The sequence below is a fragment of the Carcharhinus amblyrhynchos genome, chromosome 10 (assembly GCF_965287045.1).
Source record: "Carcharhinus amblyrhynchos chromosome 10, sCarAmb.v2.hapA, whole genome shotgun sequence".
Classification (NCBI taxonomy): Eukaryota; Metazoa; Chordata; class Chondrichthyes; order Carcharhiniformes; family Carcharhinidae; genus Carcharhinus; species Carcharhinus amblyrhynchos.
In genome coordinates, this window is record NC_137333.1 from 63,930,120 (window position 1) to 63,955,436 (window position 25,317).

Sequence of the window (25,317 nt, forward strand, 5' to 3'; positions counted from 1 at the left end):
CTCCACTGGCTTGAGCTGAGCTCAGTGTCTGAGTCTCCTGTTTTCCCTTTCCTGTTGAGTTCTTGAACGTGGTATTGCCTGCCAAATCAGTTCCCATTTTTCTCAGAATTCCATCTTTTTATCCCTTTTTGTCAGGTTTCTACTCTTGTCACAATACCAAAACAGTTCTAATCAAAGTCACAAATTATATTTCCCTCCAGGTCCTTCTCATACTATCTTGTCTTTGACGTAGATGAGGGGAAATGTTTTCTGAGGGTTGTACGACTTTGAAACTCTGCTTCAGAAGGTGATGGAAGCAGACATTTAATATTTTTAAGGCAAAGGTGGATAAAGTTTTGTTAGTCATGGGAATTGTGGTCATTGGGGATAGATAGAAATATGGAACCTGAAATGCAGAGAACAACAATGATTTTATTGGATGGTAAATCCAGTTTGAGGGGCCAATGGCCTAGTTCTGCTATTTCATATATTTGTATTCAAAAATCGCACATCCTTTGAATTTCATTGAAGTTCAATGCAGGAAGTCTAACTGATTGCACTGTTTACCTTGATGTTTGTGGTGAACATGCTGAAAAGAAACTTTCGGGTACCCTGTATTTATTATTCAATGCACTTTACTTTTCTAGCCATTGTATTTGCTCTAGACCAGAACTAGCCTAAGCTTAAGGTATTTGATATGCCACTTTATATGGGGTATCCAAAAACAAAAATGATCTGAAATCCAAAATGCAATAGACCCTAAGCTTTTCGGATAAAGGATACTGGATGTGTATTGTTTATCTAATTTTTTAAAAATTAATGCAGTGCATTACTTGCCTATGTTGGCAAGAAGGGGCTTAATGCATTTATGCAGTGTTTTTTGGTAAATTTGTGGGATATGGTCAGGTGAAGAGACATTTAGAAATCTAAAGGGAAATGTCAGAACACTATGGCATGGAATGATTTGAGTAAAGGCAAGCAAGGTGAGGCAGTAAGAGGGCACCAGGAACTGTGCATTAGTGAATTAGATCCATGTGAAAGAACAGTGGTAAATAAAATTTGAGGCTCCTTATCTGAATGCACAGAACATTCATAATGACAACTAAATTTGGATTAAATGGATTTGACTTGATTGCCTTTACACAATGAAGTTTAGGAAATTAATATTCAGAATATTTTCAAAAAGACAGAATGGAAAAGGAACAGGGAGTGTAGTCAAGTAGTAAAGGATGATGTGAGAGCGTTGGTGAAAGCAGTTTGGCTTGGAAGATCAGAACTACATTCTGTATGGTAGAGTTAAGAAGAACAAGGGGCAGAAAACATTTGTGACACTAATTTATAGGCTGCTTAACAATTGTTATATTGATTGTATGAATCAAATCTACAAATGCTTCATCCAGAATACGTTTGTCAAAGACCACAGTTTCCCAGTGAATATATTGTGAAATCAACTAAGTGTGAACTTGTTTCATATCTAATGATGTAATGAAACAGAATTAGTAAAATATCCCCTGGGGGTGGGGTGATCAAAATATAATCAAATTTTATCTTAGGTTTGAGAATGACATATTCAAATCCAAACAATTGAGCCAGTTACATGAGGGAAGAACTGGCTAATGCTGATTGAGCTGAAAGGTAGGGTGGTAAATTTAAAAAAAAGTGGAAAGAATTCATTGTTGTTATGGCATGGCAGATAAGTGCCCAGCTGTCCAAATCCCAAAGGTAAAATTGTATTTATGTAGAGGTAACTGGAGTGAAGGTTGGTAGTCATCAGGCCACTTGTGGTGATTTCCAAATATTAAACATAAGCATTTATTAATATAAAGAGAGAACATGATTAGACAGTTAATAGTTCTTCAATGAACATTATGTACAAAATATCGCTGAAATAAACTGAGCTAAAAATTCCTTTTCAAGGCAACAGTCCTTGGCTTCCAGTAACATTACCACGCAATGCACTGCTACTCTAGGGGAAATCTCACATAGGTTCTCCTCTCCAAGAGTGGTGGCGTTCACAGGTTTGGCTTCAGCACACAGTCTTGGTAAAACTTTCTCAGTCACACCAAATGTCCTTCCGTCTCACTTGGGTATTTTTTTTCCTCTTTGATCTTCCACTCTTTTGTTTCTGCAGTCCTTTAGCAGCTCCTCCTCCCAAAATTAATCAACCCTTTCCCCCATTACTTTATGGCTAATATATATGTAAAGTAAACTTCCTCCCAATTGTGTTTTGAAATCCAACTTTTTGAAATCACTATCTGCCTAATGTTAAAATTTCAAGTCGAGCTGCTTCCCTGGAGTCTCATTTATTAGCATTTCAACCACTTTGCATTTACACCTTCTTTATTGATGTTAAAACCTTTGTAGTCTTCAGTTTAATTCTAGTGTCAAAAGATTCCAGGAATAGGGCCTGGGTCGGATTGTGGTTAGTGCAAACTCGATGGGTCGAATGGCCTCCTTCCGCACTATAGGGATTCTATTAATTAAACCAGTTGCACCCATGCATGCGCACATTGTTTTCCAGTAATGATAATACTGCAAAACTGTTAAGAATTTTCATTTTTTTCTCATTGTTCAACAAAAAATAAAAACATCGAGACAGATCCTGAACAGTGACTTGCAGCAATGTTAAAGATTGTGATAGATGAAAAGAGCCTTGCAATATTTTGAAGAATAACAATCTGGACTTGGGTGAATTCTTGGGTTGGGGGTGGGGGTGACCAAAAACATTGAGAGGAAATAAAATGAGAAATTAACCAGGGATGAACAGACTAAAAGCTTTTAAACATTTTAATGTTGGTCCTTTCTAGAGGTAGCAGCAGGGAAGTTAATGGTAAATGAAGAGGTGACTGTGAAATTGACAAAATATTTTTACATTTTTCCTCAGTAAAAAAATAGTTATGAACTAGAAATACACAGTAGTGAGGGACTAAAGTAAGGAACTTGCTTGTAATTAGTATTGACAGAGGATAACTATTCAAGAAATTTAAGATTAAAAGCTGACAAATCTCTAGAGCCTGATGGTATCAGTCCATTAGTGAGGGGAGACGTTTGGTTTACATACAGAAAGCAGAGAGTAGGGATAAAAGAAGCAATCTGAGGTTGGCAGGTCTTGATTGGTGGAAGGCCGGGAGGATCAGTGTGGGCCTCCAGTATTTACAAAGGAGATTAGAGTAATGTATCCAAGTTGGCTGATGATACAAAGCTAGTTGGAAATATAAGCTGTTGCTTCAATGACTGGGAACAAGCGGGCAGATAGATTCCTAATAGAAGTGAATGTAAGCTTCATAAGAATAGAAAAGCAGAATGTTTTTGTTGTGAAAGGCAATTTGTAAATGTTGCTGTTTGGAGAGTTGACAGGCAATCTGTCCCTTGATGTAGGACTTCATTCACACAAGAAAAGCAGCCACATCCTTTGGCTGAGTCTTTAAAACAAAAGTTTAAATAAACTCATCTTGAAAAAGGCGCATCTCCACCCTGATCACACTAAATAACATCCCAGTGGAAATGGTTGGCAAATTCTGTGAACTTGGATCCGTAAGTACAGACAATCTGTCCCTTGGTGCAGACCTTCATGCACATGTGGGGAAAGCAATGCATGGAATAGCATCAAGCTGACCTGGGGACCAAGCTGATGGTTTGAGATGCGTTCTTGGTACCTTGCTGTGTGTCTGAAACATGGATGATTACAGCTATCGAGGAAAGAACTTCGACCATCTTTGCTATCCACAGCACATTATGGTATTTCCTGGCAGGACAAATCATTAATGCAATAATCATGTCAAAGGTAGACCTCAAATCTGTGAACAGTCATTGAGCTGATGTGACTTTATTGGATCAGGCATGAGAGAGAATGCAAACATATTCTCAAGGACTCTTCTTGATAAGGTAGTTGGAGCCAGTGATCAGCAGAATGGCCAAAGCTTTGTTGCAAAGACGTTTACAAGCATGGCATGAAGACCCTAGACCATAAGAACATAAGAAATAGGAGCAGGAGTAGGCCATCTAGCCCTTCGAGCCTGCCCCGCCATTTAATAAGATTATGGCTGATCTGTCGTGGCTCTGTTCCACTTTCCTGCCCTCTCCCCATAACCCTTAATCCCCTTGCCTATCAAAAACCTATCTACCCGCGTCTTAAATATATTTAGCGAGGTAGCCTCCACCACTTCAACGAGCAGAGAATTCCAGAGATTCACCACCCTTTGAGTGAAGAAGTTCCTCCTCAACTCCGTTCTAAACTGTCCACTCCCCCCCCCCCCCCCCCCCCCCCTTTTATCTTGAGGCTGTGCCCTCTAGTCCTACTGTCCTTTCTGAGCGGGAAGAGCCTCTCCACTTCTATCCTATCCATCCCATTCATCATCTTATATGTCTCAATGAGATCTCCCCTCATTCTTCTAAACTCTAACGAGTACAAGCCTAGTTTATTCAGCCTCTCCTCAGTTCAACCCCCTCAACTCCAGTATCAGCCTAGTAAACCTCCTCTGCACTCCCTCCAAGGCCAAAATATCCTTGCGTAAGTGCGGCGACCAAAACTGCACACACTACTCCAGCTGCGGCCTCACCAGTGCCCTGTACAGTTGCAGCAAGACCTCCCTACTTTTATATTCAATCCCCCTCGCTATGAAGGCCAGCATCCCATTCGCCTTCCTGACCACCTGCTGCACCTGCAGGCTGGGTTTTTGCGACTCATGCACAAGGACCCCGAGGTTTAGAACGGAGTTGAGGAGGAACTTCTTCACTCAAAGGGTGGTGAATCTCTGGAATTCTCTGCCCGTTGAAGTGGTGGAGGCTGCCTCGCTAAATATTTTTAAGACGCGGGTTGATGGGTTTTTGATAAGAGAGGGGATTAAGGGTTATGGGGAGAGGGCGGGAAAGTGGAACTGAGCAGCGACAGATCAGCCATGATCTTATTGAATGGCTGGGCAGGCTTGAAGGGCTAGATGGCCTACTCCTGCTCCTATGTCTTATGTTCTTATGTCCCTCTGCACCGTTGCATGCTGCAGTTTTTCGCCATGTAAGTAATAGTCCTTCCTACCAAAGTGGACAACTTCACACTTGCTAACATTAAATTCCATTTGCCAGTTCCTGGCCCATTCGCCCAGCCTATCTAGATTCTTCTGCAGATTTTCCACACCCTCCGCACAATTTGCCGTTCCCCCAATCTTGGTGTCATCAGCAAATTTCGACACCATACACTCGGTTCCCTCCTCCAGATCATCTATATAAATGATAAATAGCTGAGGCCCCAGCACCCATCCCTGGGGCACTCCACTAGTCACCAACTGCCAATCCGAATAGCACCCATTGACCCCCACTCTCTACCTCCTATTTGAAGCCAATCCCCTATCCACGCTAACACCCTACCCCCAACTCCATGCCCCCTAACCTTCTGTAATAACGTCTTGTGCAGCACCTTATGAAACGCCTTCTGAAAATCAAGAAACACCACATCTACCGGCTCCCCTCTATCCACCGCCCTAGACACATCCTCATAGAACTCCAATAAATTCGTCAGACACGACTTCCCCTTAATGAAACTGTGCTGCGTCTGCTCTATCAAACAATTCTCCTCAAGATGCCTCGCTATTTTCTCCTTGATCACGGGTTCTAGCATTTTACCTATAACAGACGTTAAACTAACCGGCCTATAATTCCCTGCCTTTTGCCTGCCACCCTTCTTAAACAACGGCGTAACATTAGCCATTTTCCAATCTTCCGGCACTTCCCCGGAATCCAGCAAGGTTTGGAAAATAATCATCAAGGCATCCACTATCACCTCCGCCATTTCTTTCAGAACCCTTGTATGCATTCCATCTGGTCCTGGGGACTTGTCCACAGTCAGTCCCTCCAGTCTGTCGAGCATGCCATGTAAGTAATAGACCGATTGTCACACCAGAGAGGAATGAGCTGACAACAGGAAAATGTTGAGACCTCCTCTGGGCTGATGTGCACCACCACAATTACTAGTAGCTACAGTGGCTTGGCATTGGATGTCATTAATGCTGGCCTACAATGGCACATGGTAGCTTCAGATGAGGCACGTGGCAGAACTTGCCTCTTGAGGATTTGCCTCTTCAACCATCTGCAAAGGTGTGCTATATAACAGTACCCTATCTGAAATGGATTTGTTGTGTATCTATCATCTTTGGTAGCTAAGGATTCAGGAATATCCAAGGAAGAATGTACTCAGCTTGGAGTTAGTACATTGACCTTTCATTTTATTCGACTCTGGGAGAAGAGTGTTAATCAACGATGAGCAGGGTAAGCTCAACTAGGTCTATATTTTCTGGAGTTTAGAAGGATGCGATGACCTCATTTAATCAAACAGGGTTCTGAAGTGGCTTGACACTGTCGATACTGAAATATCAATTTTCCTGGCTAGGGAATCTAGAGCATGGGCACATCTTGGGTTAACTCCTTGGTTAAGGAGTTGATCATTTAGGACTCAATTGAATAACTGTTTTCACTCTTAGGGTTGTAACTCTTTAGAATCCTGTATCCTAGAGGGTTGTGAATGCTTCATCATTAAATATATTCTAGCCTGAGTGAGACTTTTGGTCATCTAGCAATCGAGCGGGTGAGAAGATGGAGTTGAGCCAGAAGATCAGCCATAATTGTATGAAATGGCAGAGCATGTTCAAGTGGCTGACTCTTGTGCTCCAATGGGGATTAGTAAAATGAATTCAAATTTAGTCTGCAGTTGGTGATGGTGGTTGGTGATGGTGGAAAGTTTGATAAGTGAAACTTTGGTCCCCAGGTCAGCTTGATGCTATTCCATGCATATTTTTAAAGAGCCAGCCAAAGGTGATAACTGCTTTCCGCACGTGTGATGAAGTTCTGCACCAAGGGACAGGTTGTCTGTACTAATGGATCCAAGTTCACACAATGAAAATCCAGTCCTTTCATTTGTATAGAGTTGACAACTTGTCTGGTCCTTGACATGTTTGTTGGGATAACAACCTTGATGTTCTTAGAGCAGCAAAACCCATCAAATTCAATGACAGCAGAGAGGAAGCTGTGCTATAGAAATTATTATAGAACAATGCTTGCATATAAATATTTGAAAAGCTAGAAGTAGAACTTTGGGATACTGGAGATAATTATCTCAGCATTGGAAAATAAGACAGTTTAAGTTTATTTATTAGTGTCACAAATAGGTTTACATTAACATTAATGTAACACTGCAGTGAAGTTTCTGTGACGGTCTCCTTTTACATGCATTATAAGGTGTATATTGCCCTTAACCAAGGTTTTGATCACCTATTCAAAAATTGTATAGTTGGTGTCAAATTTTGCTAACAATCCTGTGAAATGATTTGGAATGTCTATATAGAAGAGTTCCATAAGAACATAAGAAATAGGAGCAAGAGTAGGCCATCTGGCCCTTCGAGCCTGCCCCACCATTCAATAAGATCATGGCTGATCTGTCGTGGCTCAGTTCCACATTCCCGCCCTCTCCCCATAACCCCTAATCCCCTCTCTTATCAAAAACCCATCAACCCGCTTCTTAAAAATATTTAGTGAGGTAGCCTCCACCACTTCAACGGGCAGAGAATTCCAGAGATTCACCACCCTTTGAGTGAAGAAGTTCTTCCTCAACTCCGTTCTAAACCGCTCCCCCCCCCCCCCTTTATTTTGAGGCTGTGCCCCCTAGTCCTACTGTCCTTTCTGAGTGGGAAGAGTCTCTCCACCTCTATCCTATCCATCCCATTCATCATCTTATACGTCTCAATGAGATCTCCCCTCATTCTTCTAAACTCTAACGAGTACAAGCCTAGTTTATTCAGCCTCTCCTCATAGCTCAACCCCCTCAACTCCAGCATCAGCCTAGTAAACCTCCTCTGCACTCCCTCCAAGGCCAAAATATCCTTGCGTAAGTACGGCGCCCAAAACTGCACACGGTACTCCAGCTGCGGCCTCACCAATGCCCTATATAGCCTCAGCAAGACCTCCCTACTTTTATATTCAATCCCCCTCGCTATGAAGGCCAGCATCCCATTCACCTTCCTGACCACCTGCTGCACCTGCAGGCTGGGTTTTTGCGACTCATGCACAAGGACCCCGAGGTCCCTCTGCACTGTCGCCTGCTGCAGTTTTTCTCCACGTAAGTAATAGTCCTTCCTACCATTATTCCTACCAAAGTGGACCTCCTCGCACTTGCCAACATTAAATTCCATTTGCCAGTTCCTGGCCCATTCGCCCAGCCTGTCTAGATCCTTCTGCAGACTCTCCACGCCCTCCGCACAATTTGCCTTTCCAGCAATCTTGGTGTCATCAGCAAATTTCGACACCATACACTCAGTTCCCTCCTCCAGATCATCTATATAAATGGTAAATAGCTGAGTTGTTCATTGAGAGAAGTAGGAATGGAACTGAGAGCAGACCAACAAAAGGGAAGCAGAGATGCTTGGTTTTGTCTAGCTTTACTATAATTTCTGACATATTCTACAACTCCAAAGACATGTGGGTTGGATTGATTGGCTGTGTTAAATTGACTCTTAGTGTCAGGAGGATTAGCAGGGTAAATTTGTGGGGTTGCAGGGATAGGGCCTTGATGGGATTGGTGTCAGTGGAGGATTGTTGGGCCAAATTGACACCACCTGCACTGTAGGGATTCTATAACTAAGGTCCATTTCTAACCATGTCACAACCAGTGACTTTTTTTAAAGATGAAAATGTAATGTTGGTAGCAAGATCCTGGATAAAGCAAGGACAAAGGGTACTTTAAGCCCATGTGTTGCCCTAATGGTCTTTAGGAAAATTCTGACAATTCCTTAATGCTTTTTTGAATTTTTGTTTTGTTTTAGTTTTGATCATGCAATGCATATCTCAAAATCCTATTTAACTGCAACAATAGATGATCTTTCTGTTACCTTCACTGAAATGAGAGGACAACTCTATTTACATGCTGGAACATTACTTCTAAAGATGGCTCAACAGAATGAGATTCGGTGGAAAGCAGTTATAGACCTTGCAACATTATGCTATCTAATTGCCAATCAGGTAAACACTTCCACTTTTTATAGCTCTTGATCAATTGCCATGAAAATGTTGTAACTGACATTGTTTCTAACAGTGTTACTATACTAAATAATCCACATGTTTCCAGGTTCCAAGACCCAAACTGAAATGTATAAAGACTGAAGAAACAAACCAAGAATTGATAAATTGGTTAGCAGCAGACAGGCAAAGTCAATCAGGTAACACTTTAATGTCAGTTTTGTTTCTTAGTAGACCTCAAAATAACGTGCAGGAAGGTTTGTTACTTTTTTTTGTACAGAATCCCTGCCAATTGACATTTTAAGATCAGCCCCTTCTGTTTTTATAGGACATATGTTAATAACCTTAATGCTGGGGAAGCCTGATTTTCACAAAGAAGTGGTGGAGACTTTTGCGAACAAAAGTGGCCAGACTGCATTACTTGAAGCACTATTTGGAAGTCAAATATCTGTTGAAAGGTCATTCCTGGCCAATGATGATATCAGAAATGTAACTGGAGAGCAACCAGATCTAAATGAGCTCATAAAATGGGACGATGGTAGGAAACTTTCAAGATTTTAAATATTCCTCTGCTTCATCTTTTAGATTGTGGTATGATTACATTTGAATATCCTGGTTAGTGTTGTTGGATTATGTTCTCATCACGGTGCTATTGCTGTGCTCTATTCATTTTTGAAATGAGAGACAGGAAGCCATCTTGAACATGTTTTGTTAGCTGGATGCCTTTGTCTGGGATAAATTAAAAGGCAAATTATTTATTACGATATTTTGCAGCAAAGCTAATCCCACATCAAGCTTTGGTTAAAAATTATATTTTAGATTACATAATTTAAGAGGATTCTATGCTTCTTTTGGTATTCCTAATGTACTATATAGTTTGATAAAACCACAGTTTTGCTTTTTGGGCTTTCTCAGCTTCTGTTAAATTGCATGGTGGAAATCTGCAGCATCTTGCTTGGCTTGGTTTGCAGCAGTTTTCAATGGACCAGTTACCTATGGTGCGGAATTGGCTGAAGCAGTTATTTCCTCGACTGCCCCAAGAAACATCACGGCTTGAGACCAATGCTCCTGAGACTATTTGCATTTTGGATCTTGAGGTAGGGTTAAAGCAATCTCATTTTTAAAGTTCTAGCAGAAATGGATGGTCTTGGTCAGCATTAAAATTAAATATTTTTATTTCAGGTTTTTCTTCTTGGAGTGATATATTCAAGTCACACACAATTACAGGATAAATCAAATCTTCACTACGGTTTGCACCAACCAAGGTGTATGCCACTACCGATCAGTAAACTCCTCTATACAGACCAACAGAGAGCTTGGTGGGACGCTGTTTACAGCCTTATCCACAAAAGAGCGCAGTAAGTATGCTAATAATTTTAATAGTGAATTAACTGCACAATTGTTTTGAACATATGTTGAGACAAAACTAAAAACCATTTATTATGCTTTTCTCATAGACCTGGTACATCAGCTAAATTAAGACTCTTGATTCAACGTGAGCTTGGAACCTTGAGGGCACTAGAAAAGCATGGACTTCAACCTGCTCTAATTATACATTGGGCACAAAGCCTCCTTAACATTGTAAGTCTCAATTGCGATTTTTTTTTTTGAGGAGATTATACAGTAGCATAGTGGAAGCTGAATTATGATCTAACTGAATTATGATTTGACTTTTCATGCACCTTTTATAATCGAAGAACTGCAGTCACCTCGGTTTTTCTTATTGCAAAAGTATATATCTGTCAAGGTGGTTCATTAATCCAGGATCATCCTTGAAAACAATTTTCAACCTCCTTCCCCCATTTTGTGCTAGCTGGTATTGTAGCCTGACTACTGTTGTTTCAAACTACCATTCCATCTCCAAACTCTCTCTCTTCCTGCCCTTGAATGTAATGGTATCTTTGAAATCCCATCACTTCTGCCTGCAACATTGCTTGAACCTCTCTAGTTGGGTATCAGTCACAGGTGGTATTTGACTTTCTGTGGTGCACTCTTTTGACCCTTTTGCAGTGATCATCTTCCTTCAGTGCGCCACCTCTTAGAATCCCTACAGTGCAGTAGGAGGCTATTTGGCCCGTCGATTGTGCACCAAAAACAATCCCACCCAGCCCCTGTCTCCATAACCCAATGTATTTAGCCTGTTAATTCCCCTGACTCTAAGGAGCAATTTAGAATGCCCAATTAACCTTACCTGCACATCTTTGGAGTGTGGGAGAAAAGCAAAACACCCAGAGGAAACCTATGCAGATGGGGGAGAATGTGTGGACTTTGCACAGTGACCCAAGGCCAGAATTGAACCTGGATCCCTGGCACTGTGAAGCAGCTGTGCTAACCACTGCCACCATGCCTAATTCTTCAAGATTGTGATGTTTGTTTCCACACTTACCAATTGAGATATAGCCAGAGCATCTCCAGCAATAGCTTCGTTGAATTCTCCAATTTTCAGATAATAAACCACATGTCCATGTTAGTATCTTAATATAATAGTCAGCAGGTACAGTAAGATGATCATTACTGTACAGTAAGATACAGTAATGATGTACAATTACTACTTGTATGTTCAAAGGGCTATTAGGTCCACTTGTTTCTCACCTATATGCTGCCTTTCAGTGACATAATCTGCAGTGTGGAATCTACTACTGCCTGTGTGGTATCTTCTTTCTCTGCTGTCTGTCTTCACCCTCTCTCTGCATTTGTGGTTTTGGGCTTCTTATCCTGCAGTTTACTACAGTTAAGTTTGGAATAACTGAAGCCAATGCCTTTTGCCTGTTGAGGTGACCAGCCCTGCTGATTCAACAACCCCACTTTCCCCAAACATTGTTTCAGCTGTTGAACCAGAATTGTTGAAAGCAAGTAAAACAGCTCGCAATGTTAAGATTTTTGTCCTATTGTAACCTTGTGGATATGCTATTATCGTTTCAGAAATTCCAATTTGAGATGTTTCACCATTTTATTTGAATTTTGTTTTCTCTATACAGGGAAGTGGATTAGATTCATACTATGACCAGAAAGAATACATTGGGCGGAGTGTCTACTACTGGAGGAAAGTTCAACCCTTGCTGCAGAGCATCAGAAAGAAAAGGAGCATTCCTGAGCCTATTAATCCTTTGTTTAGACACTTCCGTAGCAAGGATATTAAGGTACTAATATGGGCATATAGTTTATCAGCTGAAAATTGGAGACTTCAATAATTATGCATTCATTTGATAAGGTATATGTTGCTCATAGTTAATCACATTTCTGTCACTTGCTATTTTTAGTTGTGATAATTGCCAGTTATAACTAGGCTGCCTATTTCTCCCATCAACAGATAGCAAGGGGGAATGGAAGCAATCTTGAAGCTCAGTAATAGGGTAAATCAGAAATAGGTGCTGAATAGCTCCCAATTATAAAGCCATCTATTAAAATTAGTTGAAACGTTTTAAACTTATGGCTGCCAGCTTGGGTGCTAAATTAAACTGAGCACTTGCCATTGGATGCAATTATAAAACTAGAGTTTAGAACAAAATGGTTACATTTCTGCATTTGAAAGGTCTGGTAGTTTCTAAATGAGACGATGGTGGCATGATGGTTAGCATTGTTGTCTTTCAGTGCCAGGGTGGGTTGCCCTTTCAGAGTCAGTGCAGACTCGATGGGTGTCTCCATTCTGCACTGTAGGGATTCTGTGACTTTGTGCAGGTTCTTAGACACTGTTAGTAGAAGAGATAATTGCTTCAGCTTGCACTGTATGTATTTACCAGAATTTTGATAGTCTGTCCCTTAGCATGCATCTGGACTTGTTTGTATGCATGCCCCTCCAACTCTTGTCACTGAAGTTTGCTGCAGATCTAGCTACTACAGAAAACAATGAGCAGCAATTTGAGTAATTTATCAAAGGAAGAATGAAGTATGAAATCAATTTTGAAAACAGTATGTAGATACTAATTTTTTCTGATCTGTCAGCAGGCACAGTAAGGCTTGAGTAGATAAATCTGAGGAGAAACCAGTGAATAAGCAAAAATTGAGGCAAACTGTGAACTGTCTTTGTTTTTTTCATTTGTTCTAAATGGCATCAGATGCACTTCTTCTAGTTTCAGAATTCAAGAAACCAGGATTCATCAATACAACGTACCAGTGTTCGGTTTGGAAAAAGGTTCTGACTAATGTCCTGAAATTAAGTTTATTTAAACCCTATTTTTAAAACTGGCTGTAGAAAGATGTATTTAAAAATAAGAAATACAAACAATTTAGCATTACAAAAAGATGAAACTTTTGCTTTTCCGTATTTCATGCAGTTATATTTTTCTATATCTGTAGTGGATAAGAAACGCTTTCATAAATGAATTGCATTATTTCAGGGAAGGTTTTCAATCTTCCCACAGTCTACTACAGTATTATACACACTGCCTTGACAAAGCTTTTCGTACTAATGAACTAAATGAAAAGAAATTCTAAGTTATATCTAGGAGAAGAAAACCCTGGGTTGTTACCCTTGAAGATGAAACAAACTAAATTCTTTGTCAATCGCCATGAAAAAAGGCAACCTTGATAGGATTGTTGGAAGTGTTCATTTCACAAATTATTCAGCAGATCGTCCAGCTTTGTGGACGTCAGTCTTTCCACAAGTTTGTCCTTCAACTGCCCATCCAATTTCCTTTTAAAATCGTTAATTGCTTCTGCTTCTAGCATTCCTCAGTGGGCAACTGGTTCCAGATCATTACCACTTACTGTATACCAAAAAATCCTCTTCCCCCAAAATCTCTTGCCCAAGACCTTAGATCGGTTCAGAAACAGAAATTGCTGGAAAATCTCAGCAGGTCTGATGGCATCTGTGGAGAGAAAAGAGAGCCAACGTTTTGAGCTGCATGAGCTGACCACTGAACGGTCATCCAGATTTGAAACGTTAACTCCATTCTCTCTCCACAGATGCTGCCTGACCTGCTGAGACTTTCCAGCTTTTTGTTTTAGATCCCAACATCAATATTTTGCTTTTACCTTAAATCAGTTTCCTTCTGGTTCTTGTGCCATCTGTTAATGGGAACAATTTTTCCTTGTCTAGCATAGAATCTTGTACATCTCTATCAAATCTCTCCTCAATCTGTTGTACTCCAAAGACTGCAGTCCCAGCTTTTCCAGCTTAATTTTGTAACCAAGATCACCCATCTGTGGAATCCTTCTGGCAAATCCATCCTTACATCATTCCTGAAGCATAGTGAACAGAACTGGACTTCATACTTTAGTTGGGGTCTACCCAGAGCTTTATAAAGGTTCAGCATCACTTTTTTTTTTGTACTCCATGTCACAGCCATTCTCAGTATGTTCTGCCACCTTCAAAGATAGATCCTTATGCATCCTCCCATGTTTCTCTGTACCTGTGTGCTCTCTTTAGAACTGTGCCATTAAGTCAGTATTGCCTGTTCCTATCCCTTCTGCCAAAATACGTTACCCACAATTAGTATTGTGCTGGAGATTTTTGGAAAAGATGAAGGGAAATGGAATAAAGGGTTAGCTAGGGAATCTAATTTAAAACCAGTTAGAAATAGAATCCTGTAATCAGCCATGATATTGAATGCAGAGCAGGTTCAACCAATTGTCTGGTATCCTGCACCTATTTCTTCTGTCCAGCTGATGCCCAGTTCTTGGAATACTGTAGGAGACCAAGAACAGATCTCACATGGTTTGGAATGGAGAGGTAACGTGCCACATGACCAGCAGCTCAGGTCGCATTTGTGAATAGATTGAGGACTGTTCTTGATCACTGATTCCGCATTTGAACACTGTGTGGAGGATCTGATGATATGAGCAGTGAGTAAAAAGTTCAAGGTTAATAAATAAGTAAACCACTCAACTTGATGTTACAATCCTCATGGAAACCACTAACTTTGGAAAAATAAATTTGAGTTTCAAGGGACTGACAGATCATCTGACAAGATTTCAAGCTTTACTCTAACAAACTAAAAACAACATTGATTACCCGTTATTTAGTAGGGAATTGGGGATTGATTTAGCTCAGTTGGCTGGACAGCTTACTAGTGATGCCAGCAACATGTGTTCAGTTCCTTTACTGGCTGAGGTTATTTATGAAGGCCTGCCTTCTCACCCTTTACTGTTTTGCCTGAGGTTCGGTGATCCTCAGGATAAATTGTGACCAGTCTCCTTTCCTCTGAGGTAAGAGCAGCCTACAGTTGTCTGGGAGGATGGCAACTTTACCTTTTTAATAGGCTTAACCATTAGGCTACAGAAATGATTTCCCACCCCTGCGCAATATGACTAAACATGACAAAGTCCCATGCCATGTTTTTCCTGGGGCTCAAGTGGAGATTTTATTCTCCTACAATAGCCCAAAGCTATTCTCTGTTCCTGATGATGTGTTTCCTTTCTCTTCTATATGGGTAGCTTCTAATCCTTCAACTGTCTTCCACTGAGGGTATATTGGTGAGTCCTCCTTTTCTCTTGTCTAGAATCATAAAATGCAGAAGGAGGCAGTTTGGCCCGCTAAGCTTGCAACGGCAACAGTCCCACCCCAGGCCCTATCCTCATAAACTGTTGTTTACATAAGAACGTAAGAAATAGAAGCAGGAGTAGGCCATCTAGCCCTTCGAGCCTGCCCCGCCATTCAATAAGATCATGACTGATCTGTCGCTGCTCAGTTCCACTTACCCGCTTTCTCCCCATAACCCTTAATCCCCTCTCTTATCAAAAACCCATGAACCTGCGTCTTAAAAATATTTAGCGAGGCAGCCTCCACCACTTCAACGGGCAGAGAATTCCAGAGATTCACCGCGAATCTCCAAGCTTCCTTCTCGCAAACTTGATCTCTTCAATCTGAGCAGCAATTTCTACCCATGTCCTGCATAGTTAACAATAAGTTCAGTATTGTCTCTGCCTCGCACTATCTTGTGTTTCTAGTGGGATTTAGTATTGCTTTTGTTTGCTTAATTGTATCTTGGGTTGTAGACCCATGAAGAAACATCTGGGATGTGACTTGAATACCTTCTTTTGTGTAGTGACAGTGGTATTTTAGAAATACAATAGCAATGGTAGACCTATCCCAAATCAGAGGCCATCAAAAAAGTCGTGCAACATCTATAAATTAGATCTCTGAAGCAGTATGACCAATTTAAAATTATCCCTCCTTAATTATCACTTGGGTTATAGGTTTATTATGACTTTCCAGTTCGGTTTCTGTTACATGAGCGCCTTGAATTTTATCTGTGCCCTGGGATCACATTGTATGCTTCCATTTTACAATACAAACTTAAAACCATGACTTTGGTTTTAATGGAACATGACCAGAGATTGTATCGATGCTTCATCCACTTTGAAAAGGATGCTTTGGTTGAGCTCCAAGCTCAAACAAAGGATGAAAAGTTATGCTGGAATCTTTGCAGCCTTTAATGGGAGGCAAACCATTGTGAACCCAGCCAGGCCTGTGACACTGAATCTCAAAGGACAGAGTGAACCCAGCCAGGCCTGTGATACTGAATCCCAAAGGACAGAGTGAACCCAGCCAGGCCTGTGACACTGAATCTCAAAGGACAGAGTGAACCCAGCCAGGCCTGTGACACTGAATCTCAAAGGACAGAGCGAATCCAACGAGTCCACTATGAGACCACCCCTAAGTCTCCTATGCTCCAGGAAAAAATGTACCAGTCTATGCAGCCTTTGCTTATCAGTCAAATCATTAAGACCCAGCATTAGCCCAAAAGTTCTTTTCTGCACATTTCCTAGTTTAATAATATCCTTTATACAATAGGGACCAGAACAATACATAGTATTCCAAGTGTGGCCTTACCAATGTTGTGTAACTTCAACATGATGTCTCAATTCCTATTCCATATTCCGACCAATGAAACCAAGCGTGCCGAATATCTTCTTCACTACTCTATCCACTGTGACTCCACTTTCAAGGAGCTATGAATCTGTACCCCCATATCTCTGTTCTATGACTTTCACCAATGCCCTACCATTAACTAAGTAGTGCGCTGGTTTGATCTACCAAAGTACATCACCTTGCATTTATCGAAATTAAACTCCATGTGCCATTCATCAGCCCACTTGATCAAAGATCAATGTCCCATTGCAATCCTAGATAAACTTCTTCACTGTTCACAATGCCACAAATCTTGGTGTCATCTGCAAAATTACTAACCATGCCTACTAAACTCTCATCCAAATCATTAATATAAATGACAAATAACAATGGACCCAGCACTGATCCCTGAGGCACACCACTAGTCACAGGCTTCCAGTTTGAAAAGCAACCCTCTACAACCACCCTCTGTCTTCTGTCGTCAACCAATTTTGTGGTAGGACTGGAGGGTCTCAATGACATTATTGTTACTAGAGAGGCGGTGCTCGACAGACTGGAAGGACTGATTGTGGACAAGTCCCCAGGACCGGATGGAATGCATCCAAGGGTTCTGAAAGAAATGGCGGAGGTGATAGTGGATGCCTTGGTGATTATTTTCCAAACGTCGCTGGATTCTGGGGAAGTGCCGGAAGATTGGAAAACAGCTAATGTTACGCCGTTGTTTAAGAAGGGTGGCAGGCAAAAGGCAGGGAATTATAGGCCTGTTAGTTTAACGTCTGTTGTAGGTAAAATGTTAGAATCCGTGATCAAGAAGGAAATAGTGAGGCATCTTGAAGAGAATTGTTTGATAGAGCAAACGCAGCACGGTTTCGTTAAGGGGAAGTCGTGTCTGACGAATTTATTGGAGTTCTATGAGGATGTGTCTCGGGCGGTGGATAGAGGAGAGCCGGTGGATGTGGTGTTTCTTGATTTTCAGAAGGCGTTTGACAAGGTGCCTCACAAGGGGTTATTACAAAAGGTCAGGGGGCATGGAGTTGGGGGTAGGATGTTAGCGTGGATAGAGGATTGGCTGTCAAATAGGAGGCAGAGAGTGGGGGTCAATGGGTGCCATTTGGATTGGCGGTTGGTGACTAGTGGAGTGCCCCAGGGGTTGGTGCTGGGGCCTCAGCTATTTACCATTTATATAGATGATCTGGAGGAGGGAACCGAGTGTATGGTGTCGAAATTTGCTGATGACACAAAGATTGGTGGAACGGCAAATTGCGCGGAGGGTGTGGAGAGTCTACAGAAGGATCTAGATAGGCTGGGCGAATGGGCCAGGAACTGGCAAATGGAATTTAATGTTGGCAAATGTGAGGTTGTCCACTTTGGTAGGAATAATGGTAGGAAGGACTATTACTTACGTGGCGAAAAACTGCAGCAGGCGACGGTGCAGAGGGACCTCGGTGTCCTTGTGCATGAGTCGCAAAAACCCAGCATGCAGGTGCAGCAGGTGGTCAGGAAGGCAAATGGGATGCTGGCCTTCATAGCGAGGGGGATTGAATATCAAAGTAGGGAGGTCTTGCTGCAGCTGTATAGGGCACTGGTGAGGCCGCAGCTGGAGTACTGTGTGCAGTTTTGGTCACCGCACTTACGCAAGGATATTTTGGCCTTGGAGGGAGTGCAGAGGAGGTTTACCGGAGTTGAGGGTGTTGAGCTATGAGGAGAGGCTGAATAAACTAGGCTTGTACTCGTTAGAGTTTAGAAGAATGAGGGGAGATCTCATTGAGACATACAAGATGATGAATGGGATGGATAGGATAGAGGTGGAGAGACTCTTCCCGCTCAGAAAGGACAGTAGGACGAGGGGGCAGAGCCTCAAGATAAAGGGGGGGCGGTTTAGAACGGAGTTGAGGAGGAACTTCTTCACTCAAAGGGTGGTGAATCTCTGGAATTCTCTGCCCGTTGAAGTGGCGGAGGCTGCCTCGCTAAATATTTTTAAGACGCGGGTTGATAGGTTTTTGATAAGAGAGGGGATTAAAGGGTTATGGGGAGAGGGCGGGAATGTGGAACTGAGACACAACAGATCAGCCATGATCTTATTGAATGGCGGGGCAGGCTCGAGGGGCTAGATGGCCTACTCCTGCTCCTATTTCTTATGTTCTTAAACACACAGGAAATTGTGTAGAGCTTTTATTTAAAAATTCGATATGTATTAGATGCTGATTACACTGTATAACTGAGGACTATTCATTTATTTTAGGTCACTGAGGTTAAAGATTATGAAAAAGAAGTGGAAATTGCTTTTGCTACACTTGATGTAGTTGATGGAAAAATTGATGAGGCAATCGCTGCTTTTGAATCTATCAATAATATTGTTGCGCATTGGAACCTTGCTTTGGTAAGTGACTGCAGAACCTATTATATTTAAAAGCATGTCTACAAGTGCTGATGTAATTTTGCAATTTACTGGTTTTGTTAGATATTTCACCGGCGATCTGAGGAATATGAAAATGGTGATGAGATGGCTTCTGATGAGCAAGAAGAATGCAAAAATTGTTTACTCAGCAGCAAAGAATACCTCCGAAAGGTCCTAAATGAAGCTGAATCTAACATTGTGGCTATTGACCGTGTAAGTGCCCATGAATTAATAGATTGTAAAGGGGAAAATACCATTGTGAATGAATGTTATTTTTAAAAATTACATTATGTAAAAACTAATTCAACATTAGGCCAGCTCATAATTATTTCACCAAAGAAACTTCAGTAATTTAAGTGGCATTAAGTTCTTTATTAGCAATTGTCATATTTCATGCAGGCTTAAGATTAATTTTCAATTCTATGAATCCTAAAAGGTTTACCCAATGAAGAACTGAGCAGTGCAGACTGGGAAAACTTTGAGCTTTGTGCTCTGGTCTTTATTGATGTAGAAAATATCCATCTTGGCACTATAGAGGGTGTCCAAATTTGATCTGTGTTCATGGCTTGGGGAAAGTTAGTCATAGTTCTGTTTACCTATGTTCAGCATCTATTGCAAGTACATATTGGATGAAAACACAATCTGCATGTGTGGATGATCTACTGAATAGCCTCCAGGCGGTGTCCTCCAATCTTGTACATAAAAGTAGGCCATTTAATCGCTTGAGCCTGTTCCATCATTCAGTAAGATCATGGTTTGCACCACACTTCTTTTACCTGTTTGTCTCATATTCCTTAATTCGGTCAACAAAAATGAATCATTAATGAACAGCATTGCCATATGCAGAAGAAAATTTTTAATTTCTGACATCCTCTGTGTATCGAAGTGTTTCCTGATTGTACTTCTGAAAAATCTGCTTCCAGTTTCTTTTTAGCTTGTACCTGGTCTTTGACTGCCCAAACAGTGGAAAATAGTTCCTTATCTACTCTATCTTTATCCTTAATATCTTGACAATTTCAGTGAAACTTCCCATTAAATTTAATTCCATGCGGCATACTGCTAGATTTTGTAATCGCCTCCCAATTTTACCCTTGAAATACAGCTATCATTTTGGTAACCCTAACACTGCACTCCCTCTAAGGCCAAGATATCCTTCCTTTATTCTTATGCTGTGGACAGTAGTCTAGGTGTGAACGAATCATGCATCTGTATAGCTGAAGCATGTATTCTTAGCCTTTCAGATATAACAAAAAGATTCCATTCGTCTTTTTAGATTATTTTCCACCTGTTCATGAGATTTTTAATGTGCAACCCCACAGCAACCCAAAATGACCTATGCAGGCTGCACACAATTCTGCCTCTTAACCCTGTTTGCACAACCACACTAAAAATTAAAGGAGTGCCACGTACTTAAGCAATGCGTTCTCACAATCCAATGAAAAGAGGATATGTTACCCTCAAGGCTCTGAACAATTGTTTTTCACCATTCGGGAAATGGTGTTCAGGAACACCATTCATGTTCCAACTTCTTAAGTTCAAAGTGGATGACTTGACATTTGCCCAGTCACTTAAAACTATATTTAAAAAAAGTAATAGATTATGCTTCCATCTACACTACTAATGATGCTTTCTATCTTACTGTCATTAACTGTGACTTTCTACCCCATTATCTAAGTGAAATACTTGAATCATGAATAGTTGAATTGCAACTTGGGTCCTTAAACCACATCACCAATCGCATCCTTCCCATTGAAGTACTCACCAATTGTCTCTATCATGTTCTGCTCAATCAATTTCCTGACCAGGTCGATACTTTGCTTTTAGTTTCACAAGCTTCTGTTTTACTGTATACTTGGAATTTCAGCAGATGCCTTCTGAAATGTGCATGATTAATAGTTGTTTGGCTAGATAGACAGTTGGGCTTATCTTTGATAAATGGAAGAAAATATATTTACGCTTGATGTGCAGCAGTACTTGAGACGTTAAACTGAGACCAAACCTTGCTGTTCAGCTGGATACTATAGCGAGAAGACTGTCTCCATGTTCCTGCCAAACAGATTAATTGACCATTATTTCAACTACTATTCATGGGTTCGCACTGAAATTACTTAGTGTTGGCCTGCATAAGTTACTATTCAGCAAAAGCCATTCATTTGGCTTTTCTTGGTGCACTTCATTCAAGTGCTACGGTAGCACAGTGGTTGGCACTGCTGCTTCACAGCTCCAGGGACCTGGGTTTGATTCTCGGCTTGGGTCAGTCTGTGTGGAGTTTGCACATTCTCCACATGTCTGTGTGGGTTTCCTCTGGGTGCTCCGGTTTCTTCCCATAGTCCAAAAATGTGCGGGTTAGGTTGATTGGTTATGCTAAAATTGCCCCTTAGTGTCCTGAGATGTGTAGATTAGAGGGATTAGCGGGTAAATATGTAGTGATATCGGGGTAGGGCCTGGGTGGGATTGTGGTCAGTGCAGACTCAATGGGCCAAATGGCCTCTTTCTACACTGTAGGGTTTCTATGATTTCTATGATTCTAATTACTGAGAAGGAGGTGATGCACAATATTTTCCTTTCTGAATCCGTGGGTTGGGAAACAATGCTTGTGTTTTTCCTTGTGGTTATTTAGAATTTGGACTATTCTAATGCTCATCCTTGGTTTTTAGCCAGTATGTGGCTATTATGGCTTTTTGCATCTTCCCCTTATCAATCTCCTCTTGAACTAATTATATAATGTGATTTTTTTTTAAAACAAGTTGCCTGTATCAATAGATACAGTGAAAGAAATGATGGAGTTGGTAAATCAACACCTTCAGGAATTTAATGGAGATGTGCTTGGCCATGGAGAAGAAATAAATGAATGTTCCCAGACAGCTGAAAATGGCATTTCCCTGGAATCATTACAAATTAAACAGTCTACCCCATCTCCAACAAAGTTAACTCCTTCACCAACCAAGAGTTACAAGGTAAATTTAGGATTTGCAAATTAACTTGAGTTCTACAAACGACAGCATTGTGTAGACTTCCAATTCATACTTTTAGTGGAGAAATAACTTTTGCGTTGATACTATCCACTTCCTTTTTTTTTCACCTCTTTCATGCCATATACATGAGCATTATGCTCTCATCAGTGATACTTCAGTTTTCATCTCGTACATGATCTTGCACCCAAAAATAAATAGTTCCACATTATTGATATTGTCAACTTTGTTGAAGCATCAAAACAAATGTAAATGATACTTATTAATTGTGGATGCATTGTTTTAAATTTGTAAGAAGCTAAATGATTGCACAGATATTAACATTATGGATGCTTGCAGGTTTGGTGTGAATTGAAAATAACTAAGGATTGGATGCTTTATTCAATTAGTTATGAACAGGAAGAATAGTTGGAATAGAATTTTAACCTTTAAATATCATAGTAAAAGTTCTAAGCAGTTCCATTCTGAACTTTTCTTGAGAGATTTTATAAATTGTTGTAAAACATAATTCATCTGTTTTCAGTGGTCTCCAAAAACTCCACCTCGCTGGGCTGAAGATCAGAAGCATTTGTTACAGGTGCTTTGTCAGCAAGTAGAACAGCTGAAGGTATGTCATCTTTGGAAATGTAAAAATTTTGTGTGTAGCTAGTGAAAAACTAGTGAAATTATATTTTCCCCTTGTTTAACTTCTTTAGAAGAGGGGGCCAAAGGGTGGGTTAGTAAATTTGCTGACGACACCAAGATTGGTGGAGTAGTGGATGAGGTGGAGGGCTCTTGCAGGCTGCAAAGAGACAGTGATAGGATGCAGAGCTGGGCAGAAAAGTGGCAGATAGAGCTTAACCCTGATAACTGAGGTGATTCATTTTAGTAGGGCAAACTTGAATGCAGATTACAGGGTCAACAGCAGGGTCCTAAGGAATGTGGAGGAACAGAGATATCTTGGGGTTCATATCCACAGATCTCTGAAGGTTGCCACTCAAGTGGATTGAGCCGTAAAGAACGCTTATCGTGTGTTAGCGTTTATTAACCTGGGGTTTGAGTTTAAGAGCTGTGGAGTTACGCTGCAACTATACCGGACGTTAGTGAGACCACATTTGGAATATTGTGTTCAGTTCACCCCATTATAAGAAGGATGTGGAAGCATTGGAGAGAGTGCAGAGGAGATTTACCAGAATGCTATTTGGTTTGGAGGGTAGGTCTTATGGGGAAAGGTTGAGGGAGCTGGGGCTTTTTTCTTTTGGAGCAGAGGAGGATGAGAGGCTACTTAACAGAGGTTTATAATATGATGAGAGGGATTGATAGAGTGGATGTGCAGAGACTATTTCCTCAAGTGGATGTAGCTTTTACTAGGGGGCATAACTATAAGGTTCATGGTGGGAGATTTAGGAGGGATGTCCAAGGTAGATTCTTTACTCAGAGTGGTTGGGGTGTGGAATAGACTGCCTGCTGTGATAGTGGAGTTGGACACTTTAGGAACTTTCAAGCGGTTATTGGATAGGCACATGGAGCACTCCAAAATTATAGGGAGTGGGATAGCTTGATTTTGGGATTGGACATAGCTTGGCACAACATTGAGGGCCGAAGAGCCTGTACTGTGCTGTAGTGTCCTATGTTTCTATGTTTTAGCTCAATTGCTATTTACTCATCTTTCAGCATAACTATTTGTGATTTTTACCAGTTTTACAGAGAGGATACAGTTATATATAAGCTAACATAATGAATGTATTACATAGTGGCAATGTGTTTGGTAGTTCATACAATCTGGGCAAAGCTATTAAGTGGTAAATGCACAGGGGGAGTTCATAAGCAGGATAGGACAGTTCCATATATTAACTATCCTGTCATGGCAAAATAACTTAGTGAAACTCATGATGCAATTTGTTGCAATAGGCTTGTACTAATTCAGGTATTCTATGACGGGGAAGGCAGAAACCTCTTATTCATTGAGACCCATATAAATTCGACTGTAATATCCTGTGTAGGAATTGCATGTTCAACATACAGTGGTTAACAAGAGTATGAACAGCATAATTTGGCTTGTATTTTGAGTGGACGCAGGTGCATGTATGTTCCCTAATAACTACTGGGTGTCATCCAGTGCTAATTTATAAAGTGTTGGTTCCCTGCTTTTGCCTTGGTTTTAGGAGTTGCATTTTGAATGGCTAATTTGATTAGGGCATGAATCTGCTCCTGGTCAATGCCCATGTTGTCTTGCATTGATGCAGTAAGATAACTTGGCTTTAAAAAAAAAAGTATGATCAATTGAGATTTTTCTATATTGCTAAAGGACGAAGTGCGTGAACTGAAGCTAAATAATTCAAATACAACTGAATCGCCACGTCCACGATGGCACACAGACAGTTATGGTGCTGATACCCATCCGGAAAGCTACCAGGGAACCCACAGTTTTCAGGGGGCACCATTAACAGGTAAATCCAACACTCACTGACTTCCATCTGTAAAATGTGTTGAGGGGAGAAACTATTAAGTTTTGATTCCTTGTTGTGAATAAAAGTGCATTATCAATGTTACCATGCATCTAGTCCATAAAGTGCCTTTAATAACCTGGTACAATCAGGTGCAGCCATTGTGCTGAACTGTATGCCTGAGTGTTGAACAGTAAGCAATATAATTTGTCTGTAAAACGACTATTTAAATTGGACATGTACTGTCCTAGTTAGTTTGGGTAACTTGAGGCATTTACTAGTTTGAATCAAGTGAATTGTTTCAATTCACAAGTTTTTGCTCACGTAATTGAGTGAGGGTTTAAGGAATTAATGCTGAAGTAGAAAGTGATTTAAATTCAAATTTTAGGGGTTGCCCAATAATTATGTACAGTGGGTTCTAGCTTGTTTCTGTTTAAAATAATCTCCTCAGAACATTAGTTTTTGGCTCGAGCTGGTAGGTTCAAGTAAAGTTTTAAAAAACTTGTTTTTAAAACTTATATAAACAGTATTTTAATATTTTTGTGTATTCTGTTAATAGCCATTGAGACATTAAAGATATAAACTAACAAATAAACTCTTAGTTTCTACCTCAGGACCTTCTGTGTTCTACAATCAATCACCAGCATATAACTCCCAGTATCTTCTTGGAGCAGCAAACAATGCAACTCCAACCAAGGTACCTAACAATATAATATGACAGCAGTTGGCATATATGTATGCATTGACCATCTA

The 25,317-nt window shown here is 40.7% G+C and overlaps 1 protein-coding gene across 5 annotated transcripts in view; it reads left to right on the forward strand.

The window, feature by feature from the left end:
* The window catches only part of ranbp2 (RAN binding protein 2), an 81,168-nt gene that overhangs the window by 18,982 nt on the left and 36,869 nt on the right, over nt 1-25,317 (forward strand). For 4 of the 5 annotated variants that reach the window (XM_080197192.1, XM_080197193.1, XM_080197195.1 and 1 more), the window contains exons 7-19: nt 8,784-8,979; nt 9,086-9,176; nt 9,305-9,514; nt 9,892-10,073; nt 10,159-10,334; nt 10,434-10,557; nt 11,955-12,116; nt 19,011-19,148; nt 19,230-19,379; nt 21,914-22,123; nt 22,662-22,745; nt 24,426-24,567; nt 25,167-25,261. In XM_080197192.1, the coding sequence (XP_080053318.1) occupies nt 8,784-8,979; nt 9,086-9,176; nt 9,305-9,514; nt 9,892-10,073; nt 10,159-10,334; nt 10,434-10,557; nt 11,955-12,116; nt 19,011-19,148; nt 19,230-19,379; nt 21,914-22,123; nt 22,662-22,745; nt 24,426-24,567; nt 25,167-25,261 (1,960 nt within the window). The remainder of the gene's footprint in view (nt 1-8,783; nt 8,980-9,085; nt 9,177-9,304; nt 9,515-9,891; nt 10,074-10,158; nt 10,335-10,433; nt 10,558-11,954; nt 12,117-19,010; nt 19,149-19,229; nt 19,380-21,913; nt 22,124-22,661; nt 22,746-24,425; nt 24,568-25,166; nt 25,262-25,317) is intronic. The other variant, XM_080197194.1, reaches the window with a different exon arrangement.